This window comes from Leptonychotes weddellii, unplaced genomic scaffold (assembly GCF_054177405.1).
Source record: "Leptonychotes weddellii isolate Sample4059 unplaced genomic scaffold, ASM5417740v2 HiC_scaffold_4478, whole genome shotgun sequence".
NCBI lineage: Eukaryota > Metazoa > Chordata > Mammalia > Carnivora > Phocidae > Leptonychotes > Leptonychotes weddellii.
In genome coordinates this window covers 1,981-11,715 of record NW_028011630.1, presented here as the reverse complement: position 1 = coordinate 11,715, position 9,735 = coordinate 1,981, and the positions used below count along the sequence as shown (strand labels likewise).

Genomic DNA, 9,735 nt, shown 5'->3' with positions numbered 1-9,735 from the left:
CTCAGCCATCAGAAAAGATGAACACCCAACTTTTACATCAACATGGATGGGACTGGAGGAGATTATGCTAAGTGAAATAAGTCAAGCAGAGAAAGTCAATTATCATATGGTTTCACTTATTTGTGGAACATAAGGAATAACATGGAGGACATTAAGAGAAGGAAGGGAAAAATGGGCGGGGGGAATTGGAGGCAGAGATGAACCATGAGAGACTATGGACCTGAGAAACAAACAGGGTTCTAGAGGGGAGGGGTGAGGGGGGATTGGTTAGCCTGGTGATGGGTATTAAGGAGGGCATGTACTGCATGGAGCACTGGTTGTTATACGAAAACAATGGATTGTGGATCACTACAACAAAAACTAATGATGTATTGTATGGTGACTAACATAGCATAATAAAATTAAAAAAAAAAGTAATGAGAAGAAAATTTCAGAGCAGCGATAATGGTAGAACATGTTACATAGGGATTAAATAAGTAAATGCATGGAAAGTGTAAAATAAATAGTCACAAAATAAAAAAATAAAAAAAAAACTAATGATGTGTGGGGACTAACATAACATAATAAAATTAAAAAAAAAAAGAAAAAGAAAGAAATATAGCTTGAACTCAAGAGTTGCTGCAGGGACCTGGAGGCCTTGAGCTGTCCTGGATCTTTATCCTTCAGCTACCAGATGGTGGACAGGTCTCATGGTCCTGGGGGAGGGGCTGAGGTGACTGAGGGCACTTGGGTGGGGTTGGGGGTCAGGGCAGTGTCTATTTGCCAACTAGTTCAAACATATTTTGATAGTTACAGCCAGCAGGGCACACCAGTGCATCTAGCCCAATTCCAGCCATGCACAAACATACCTGCCCACAGGCCTCTGTCCAGGCGCCCGGCACCTTGTCATTCCCTCGGATCCAGTTATGAATGACTTCTGCTGGCTGCTCCCAGTTGATCTGTGGGGCAAGACACGTGTGCTCAGCCAGTCTCTTCCTTACTCCTTGGTCCCTGCCATTCCCCCACCTCCCCTCAACTCCCCACCTCCCAGCCACCTCCCACCCCACCTGTGCCCTGATGACCCTTGACTGGGTGGAGATAAACCTTAGGATGATAAGGGAAGACAACACTCTGTTAAGATGGCCAAAGTCTTACACAACCTCCCCAGTATAGAGTGCAGGCCCATCCCATAGGCACCCCGACAGCTTCTCCTCACCTGCAGGGCTCACATAGATCTCTATGCACCTCATAAGCCCTGAGCAGAGGTACAGCCCATAGGTCCCGCCCAGACCCCCAAGGCTGCAATAGCTCCAAGAAACTGAATTACCTCTCATACCCCATCTTAGAGACTTCCAGCCCTATGGCTGATTTTTTTACACACTGCCCCACCCCAGCTCTTCTCCTGGGGGACCCTGCCTGCCCATTCTTCCCTAAGGGAACAGAGAAGAACTCAGAACACACCATGCTCCCTGCCTGTCCAGGTGCCACATAAGTTTTGCTCATGCGTCTCCTGCCTGGGCTGCTCTCTCTTCAGGCCTTAAGCAATTACAACTTGGCCATTCAGCCTGAACCCCAGCTTCCCTGGGACACCCTCTGCATCCCAGCCCATGCACAGGCAAGCTTCAGGGTGAGCAGGGCCCTGCACTCACCTTGGCTGTTTCCTTCTTCTGAATGCCCTCATAGGTGGCTCCCTCCTCAGGCTGAGGGAGTCTGGGGGCTTTGCCCTCCGCAATCAGCCTCACAGCCTGCACCTGGGGAGACCAGGTGAGTTGGCATCCCCAGCATTACTACCCTCCCCTTACTCCCAGCCCCTGGGTTCACCATGAGCCTGGACTCAGCCCCACACCGACCAGACTTGCCTGGCCCCACACCTGGTACACAATGGGCACCCAAGGAATATCCATCATAGGAATGGGTACAGTTAGCCTGAATCTAACTCCAATCTGAACAATGAGTACAAAATCCTGCCTTCTCTACCACACACAGTTTTAGAGGATTATATAGAAGATCTTGTACCTTCTGAGATCTTAGAAGACTATATAAACTACAGAGCCCTGTAGAGGTATAACAAACACAAATTGCCATGTTTTTGTCTAAAACCTTCCCTATCTTTTAAGGACAATGGATCCTGAGCCCCATGATGTGTTTGGAAGTCTGAGATTAAGCAGGAAGCAGTTTCTCTGTTAAAGAAAGGGAAAGGTTGTGGAAGAAAGAATCAGGGAAGTGAGAAGGAGAGCCAGGGAGCCTGGGCCCATCCTGAAGGGGTCCTGGGGGGAGAGCCCCAGAGCCGCCCAAACCAAGAAGTGATGAGCATCAGAAATGTCTAAAGCAGGACTGCCCTGCAGAATGTTCTGTGGTGGTAGACATGTTCTATGTCAGAACTCTCCAATACAATGGCCATCGGCCATGCATAGTTCCTGTCTTGGGGACGTGAAAGGTAGCTAGTGGGACTGAGGAACTCAATTTTTAATTAAAATCCAATTTAATTAATTTAATAGCTGCATATCACTAGCAGCTGCCATATTGGACAGCGTAGCCCCAAAGGGTGTTTTTAGTGTTTCCTGTGGGATGTGCCCGATAACCCCCTTCTCTGTCTCTCATATCAAATCTCCAGCAAATCTACTCTGTTCACTACTTTTGTGAGTAGGGGGATTCCATGGGAGAGAATACAAGAGGCATCTTGTTTGACACAATGTGAAAAATAAAAGGTGGCTGGCAAGAAGCAGGAGCAGAAGGAAGGGGATGGCTGACATATGGGCAGTGGTGAACACTCTCAGTCATTGCAATGTTTATTGCTACCTCCAAACAGGGTCTGTTCTCCCCTTCGATATGGCCTCCTGTCTGCCTCCTGCCTCCTGCTGGTATCAATGGGAAGCTCCAGTGTGTCTGCCTTTGGCCAACCTTGGCTGGCCTCTTCTGGCTCCACCACCAGTAGCCCCACAGACACAGCAGTCCCTGGGAGGTGGGAGGTGAGGCCCCATGGGGCCTGCCTGCTGTGCCAACCACAACTGTGTCTGACTTCAGGCCTTTTTGTCTGTCTTGCTTTGATGACAGAAACCTCTCTCTGCAGACAACTCAGCCTGCATGACTACCAGTCGGCCTCTCTGATTTTTCATTCATGAATTCTGTGAGAAAAGGAGTTTTTCTTCCTTTGGAATCAAGAGGTATAAGCCTTGAGCCACCAGTGACTCCCTTTCCTCCCATTTGAGGGCAGCCCACCTGAAGATGAAGCTAATCAAACAGAAAAGTAGAATCAGTAGGAAGACAGAGATACAGAATCCTATGACATGGCTTATGCCTCTGGACTCAGCCATGCTTGACACCACCCTTGCCTTTTGTCTTCTATAGTAAATGGGCCAAAAATGTTCCCTTTTTGGATAAAGCTTTTTGAATAGGGTTCTGTCATTTGTAAGCAAGAGTCTCGCCTAACACCATACATTGTATGTCCTAATCCTGCCTCTTTGAGACCCTGACATGAGGGCTCTCTCCCTCCAGAATCCTGGAACTGGGGGAGCAGCCTGGGTGGGGGGGCAGGCTGGGCCTAGAAAGGGTACCAGCATAGGGAGGCCCACATGTGGCATGGCCAGCTCCCAGCCCTTACCATCCCTTTGATGCCTTCAGGGAAGAGGAAGCGGTTGTACAGAGTGCTCACGGTGTCGTCCGGGAGGATCTCACACTCCTTCTGGAGCAAAAGGTCCCCAGTGTCCAGACCATCATCTGCCCAGAAGATGGTAAACCCCCCTTTCTTGTCTCCATGAATGAGGGTCCTGGGGAGCACAAGTATGAAAGCCTGAGTCCAGGAGGAAGGACCAGGGAGAAGGGCAAACTGGGGGCAGCTCCTGTGGCCCCTGGTCACCCTCCAACAACCCCCTTCATGCCCCGCCCCTGAGAGGACCGATACCTGCTCTGGTGAGACCTGGAAAGAGAGGGTATTTACTGACACCAACCACATGCTAGGTGTTGTGGTAAAAGCCCTATATGCCTGATATGACATAATACCCCAACAGGTGTCACAGGCATTGTATGCCCCTTTTGCAGATAAGGAAACTGAGGCCCAGAGAAGTGAAAAGATGTAACCAGAGGTCAGGGAGCCTGAATCCCAGTCTGACTACAAACCCACTCTTTTCCCAGCTCAGATATCTCTCCTTGCTGATCACCCAACTAAACTGCACCACCCATCAGTCACATCATCCCGTTTATTGTCTCCTGAGTGCTTATCATGTCAAACTATCTTGTTTAGGTGCCCTTTTACTTCTTCTCTATCCCTTTCCAAGTGGGATGCTATCATGTACTGGCAATGGGTGTGGGTTAAAGCAGGCCTCTGGCCACACGGCCTGGGTTGGTCCCTTGGGTGAGCACCTTAACCCCCTCTGTCCCAGTGTCCCTGCTGCAGGATGGGAACACTGAAGTGCTCACTTCACAGTTTACTGGGGGAATGCAGAGCATTTGATGATGCCTGTCCCGGTTCTCTCCGGCACTCTTGATTACCCCTCACACCTCACCAGTCAGCTGTGTGGATGCCATCTGGCAGCGTAGGACAGGCCCCTGCATGATGCCTGCTCTGTGGCCCCAGAGGAAAGCTCTGGGCTAAGGGAGGATGACTTCTGGACAGATGGGGGTGTTTTTGCCCTGTCTCACCAGTTGATGGCCGAGGCCCCTCGGTGCCGGGGGAGCAGACTTGGGTGGTAGATGATGGAGCCGTGGCAGGGGGCACTGATGACCTCCATGGGGATGAATTGGCTGCAGAAGGGCAGGACGTTGAGCTCGGCACCCAAAGCCTGGTATTTCGCCACCACATCAGGCAGAGCCTGTCCTTTTACCCGCCAGCGGGGGAACTTGAACACTGGCACTCCATCCTTCTCAGCTTCCAGGCCTGTGGGACAGCAGGTGAGAAACTGGCCCCTCCCTGCATGCACCCAACCACAGCTACCGCTGCCTTCCCAGCAAAGTGACTCCTGCATCTTCTCTCCCAGTCTGTCCCGCCTGTCCTTCCCCACTGCACAGGCTCCACTGGGCAGTGCAGAAGGGACAGCACCAAGGGGATAGCACTGGCCAAAGGCAAGGTTTCAGGGGCTGCTCCGCACGGACGGACTGCTGCTGACCTCCAAGACATCTAAGTCCCCCTTGCCCAGACTCCTGTCTGGCCCCCAAAGACTGAGCTCTTCTCCTCAACCCCTCCCACAGCCTCGTCATGCTGTCCCCAAGTTAATATCCTCCACCCTTCTACTGCTCTCTGGGATGGCAGCTGGGACCCTGCAAACTACATTCCTGTTTCATCAGCTGCCTGCCAAGCACTGCTGATAAGGGGTGCTGGAGGGAGACTAAAAGGCTGAAGAGAAGAGGAAAGAAGGCAAGGGAGCAGGGACTCACTCCTTTCGGTCAGGTTCCTGTCCTGAGAGTCCCCCATCCCCCGCCTCACTTCTTCACCCTAGAGGCAGCATTGTCTTCCCAGAGTAGCAGCTGACTTAGTTTGCTGTTTTCCCAATATCTGCAGAATTAGCCCCAATGTACACCTTCCTCCCACTATGTCTGCCCTCCAAGGTCGGGGTCTCAGTTTGCAGGCACCCCACCCCACCTAGTTACCAGCACCTATGAGCAGCATGCTCAGTCCTCACAGGTCTGAATTAGAGCCTCAAGCTGCCAAGTTGTAAGAGTTAGAGCTTCCCTCTGTTGCCCCAGCCTGAGAGGCGGCAGCTGCCATCGGCAGTCACTACCCCGACAGCTTGGAGTTCTCTTTTGCCTGCCCTCTGCAGCACTTAACAAATACATCCCTGTACTGGGTTCTCTGTTAGAACAGCCAGTATGATGACTGGCCTCTGACTGGACCTGACCTGCTCTCTAGCCCTCTCTGCCTCTGCCCTGCATTCGGGGGTATTGAGGGAGGGTGGGATCAAAGCGAGCAGACTGGACACTATGCTTGAAAAAGCTGTCCATGCTGTGATCAAAGAAACACTTCCACAAGACATCCAAGGTCAGGGTCAAGTCCCAGCTAAGCTCTGTCTGGGTCTAAGCTCAGAGACTAGTATCAGTGGTCACTTAGTGGCTGAGGGCAGGGCTCAGGCTGTGGTGAGGTCAGGCTATATCATGGGTCACACTGGGGTCAAGTCTACGACTGAGGCCTGGTTAGCATTGCAGTGGTCCTGGAGCTGGGTCCAGGGGTCAGCTGTGCTTCTCAGTCTAGGGAGATTCATTATTCCTATGAACCATGCCCCTGTGCTTGGCCAGCCCCACAAGGCTCCTTTCTCAATCTGGCCTTCCATTTTAAGCCCTGCTTTATATTCTGCATCCATCTGGCCTGAGAAGGACTTGAGTGATCCTGGAGGTTCATTTGAGCTGAGGGTCCTTGCATCCTGAAGTGCTGCTGAGGCTCCCAGCCTAGAGGCCAGTGATTCTTAAACTGTGCTCTTCCTAGAGCCAGATGCATCAGCATCACCTGGGAACTTGTTAGAAATGCAAATTCTTAGACTCAATCCCATCCTTTTGAACAGAAACTCCCAGGGAAGGGCTCAGCACTTTGCATAACAGGCACTCCCACTGTTGGGGATACCCTGCACATTCACATTTGAGAACACTGACCTTCAGTGTCTCCCATCTAGCAGCCCTTTCAGAGCGTGGTGCTGGGGTCAGAGGAGCCTAGAATGGTCAGACAGCAGGGTCCTGGGGGCAGACTGGGCTTCTCCCTGGCCCTTCTCCAGGACACAAACTCCATCCTATGATCAGTTGGGGAAGGGGTCTCTATTTTGTTCTAGAAAAGCCGGGCAGCTGGTTGGCACCTGAGCAGGATTCAAGGTGAACCATGTAAGCCTGCCTCCAGCCAGGGATGTCCATGACCACCGCAAGACTTCTGCTCCCACCCATTGCCCACTGCTACCTGCCTGCCTGGGCACCCCCTTTCCCTGTTCCTGGGCCATCCACTCACCCAGGGGATCCGCCTTCCCATCCTTGTCTGGGACAGTGAACACGCCCACGACCTCATGGCCCTCCTTCCTGAGGTGGCAGTAAACTTCCTGGCCAAACAAGCTCTGCCCAATCACTGCGATCTTCATGACAGAAGGGATGGGTCAGAAGGATCTGGGGATGGAATAAGACCATAGTGTTAGACAGGGCTCACTGGCCTCAGGAAGCCGGCCCTAGTCCAAGTGGACAACTGCACAGCACCTTGCCCGCCCTGCCCACCTCAACCACTTGGGGTCACCTCTGGGGCTCCCTGAGCATCAGATCTCTGCAGAGAACCACTACTGTAAAAGGGCCAGAGGAGAAGGTTTTGCAAGGAAGGGATTTTAGATGCCACAGTGGGTGATTAGAATAGAGATTATAGAATTAGGGATTCCTCCTTGAAACCCTCCAAATTGGCATGGAACACTGAGAGTCAAGACCTCTGAGATGTATTTGAGCATATTTCTGTAACTAACCAGTTCTGCGACCTGGTTACATCAAGCCTCAGTTTTCTCAGATGCTATGTTCCTCAAACAGCTTTCAGCCTGCACATCAGGCTTATTTCCCTGAGCCAGAAAGCAGCAAGGGAGCCTGGACCTAAGGGCCTGTTTATCTCAGCCTCACAGAAAAGAATGCCTGGGTGGATGGGCCCTGAGGACTGAAGGTGGGGCCAGGGGGAATGAAATGGGGTGCCACTGGGCTGGCCAAGTAGAGGGAAGATATGTGAAATAATGAGTAGTTACGTCATGCAAATGTCTCCAAAGTTTGGTCACTCAATTACCATGCTCATATCTATAACACCAATTGTTCACTTGATACATTTCTTTAAATCATCCACTTGTAAAAATATACATGTCTTTTGGAAAATTTTATTGTAGTATTAGCATGCTTCATACATACAGAAAAGTGCAAAATTATAGGTATATACTTCAATGAATTTCACAAACTAAGCACACCCCAGTAATCGGCACTCAGAGAAAGAAATACTCCAGCAGTCCACATATATGTATGTTTGTATTTATATAAATAGAATCATGCAGTGTAATGTTCTGTGGATTTTTTTCCACTCAACATTATCCACATTGTTGCATGTAGTTGTACTGTGTTCATTCTCATTGCTGCATGGTATTTCACTGTGTGAATGCAAATAAATACATTTATTCATCCATTCTACTGTTGATGGGCATTTGGGTAGTTTCCAGTTTGAGGCTATTACGATAGGGATGCTATCAAGATTCTCAGGCACACGATTCTTTCTGTATATAGATATGCATTTCCGTTGGGCAAATTCCATTCCTAGGAGTGGAATTTTGGGGTCAGAGACATGAAAATGTTCAGCTTTAACAGATTCTGTCCATTTTCCAAAGTGGTTGTACCCATTTCCAAGCCCATGTACTTGGCATAGAGGCCTTGTGTCTTTTTCTTTTCAGCTATTTTGTTAACGTGAAATATAGCCATGTCATTGGGGTTTAATTTGCAATTCCTTGATGACTATTGAGGTTGAGCACCTTTTTCTATGTTTATTGGCCACTTGAACATCTGTTTATGGGAACTGCCTCTTTAAGCTTTTTGTCTTTTTTTATTAGGTGGTCTTTTCCTTACTGATTTGCAAGAGGGTTTTTTTTTGTTTGTTTTATTTTGTTTTTTAATAATCTAGACTATCAATCCTTTGTCACATATATTTATGAAACATAACTTCAATTCTGTGGCTTGATTTTTCACTGTCTTATGGTGTTTTTTAACGAACCCAAGTTCTTAAACTTAACACAGTATACTCATCAAAATTTCCCTTTATGGTTAGTGGGTTTTGTAATCTATTTAAGAAATTGTTGCTTATGCCAGTTCATGAAGATGTCCTCTCTGTGTCCTAAAGTCTTTATTGTTGGACAAAGGAGCAAACTCAATAAAATAGAGCAAAAATAGTTTTTCAACAAATGGCTCTGGAACAACTGAACATCCACATGCAAAAATGTGAATCTAGACACAGATATTACACCCTTTACAGAAATTTTCTCAAAATACATCACAGACTTAAATGTAAAATGCAAGATTATAACTCCTAGAAGATAACACAGGAGAAAATTTAATGACCTTGTGTATGCAGTGACTTTTTAGATACAACATCAAAGTACAATTTATGAAAGAAAAATTGATAAGCTGGACTTCATTAAGATTAAAAGCTTCCATTCTGCAAGAGAGAATGAGGAGGCAAGCTCACAGACTGGGAGAAAACATTTGCAAAAGACACACTGATAAAGGACTGTTATGCAAAATATACAAAAAAAAACTCTGAAGACTCAACAATTACAAAACAAAAAAACCTGAATAAAATATAGGCTGAATTCCTAAACAGACATGTCAGCAAACAAGATATACAGATGACAAATAAGTATATGAAAAGATGCTCCACATCATAGGTAATCAAGGAAATGCAACTTAAAAGAACAAAGGGATACCACTACTACACACCTATTAGAATGACCAAAATCTGGAACACTGACAATATGAAGTGCTGGTGAGAATGTAGAGCAACAGGAACTCTCATACACTGTTGATGGTAATGCAAAATGACATGGTCACTTTGGAAGGCATTTTGGCAGTTTCTTACAAAAGGAAACATATTGTTACCATACGATCCAACAATCACACTCTTTGGTATTTACTCAAAGGAGTTGAAAACTTACATGCACACAAAGACCTGCACATGGCTGTTTATAGCACCTTTATTCATAATTACCAAAACCTGGAAGCAACCAAGGTGTCTTCCAATAGGTGAATGGATTGATAAACTGTGGTACATTCAGACAATAGCACTGAAAA

General features: G+C 48.1%; 1 protein-coding gene across 1 annotated transcript; it reads right to left on the bottom strand.

The window, feature by feature from the left end:
* Positions 1-740: 740 nt before the first annotated feature.
* LOC145719445 (cytosolic 10-formyltetrahydrofolate dehydrogenase-like) lies at positions 741-9,477 on the bottom strand. The gene is made up of 6 exons (XM_081810941.1): positions 9,385-9,477; positions 6,899-7,050; positions 4,618-4,852; positions 3,581-3,746; positions 1,629-1,730; positions 741-938 (listed from the first exon to the last, which is right to left on the bottom strand). Exons 2-6 carry the CDS (start codon positions 7,023-7,025, stop codon positions 756-758), a joined length of 813 nt encoding a protein of 270 aa, XP_081667067.1. The 5' UTR covers positions 7,026-7,050; positions 9,385-9,477; the 3' UTR covers positions 741-755.
* Positions 9,478-9,735: the final 258 nt, after the last annotated feature.

Coding starts and splice junctions, on each gene's coding strand:
- LOC145719445 (XM_081810941.1), bottom strand. CDS start 7,025: ATGAAGATCGCAGTGATTGGGCAGAGCTTGTTTGGCCAGGAAGTTTAC. Junction 4,853..6,898: donor TGGGAAGGCGGATCCCCTGG/GTGAGTGGATGG, acceptor GCTGTCCCACAG/GCCTGGAAGCTGAGAAGGAT. Junction 3,747..4,617: donor GGGGCCTCGGCCATCAACTG/GTGAGACAGGGC, acceptor TGTGCTCCCCAG/GACCCTCATTCATGGAGACA.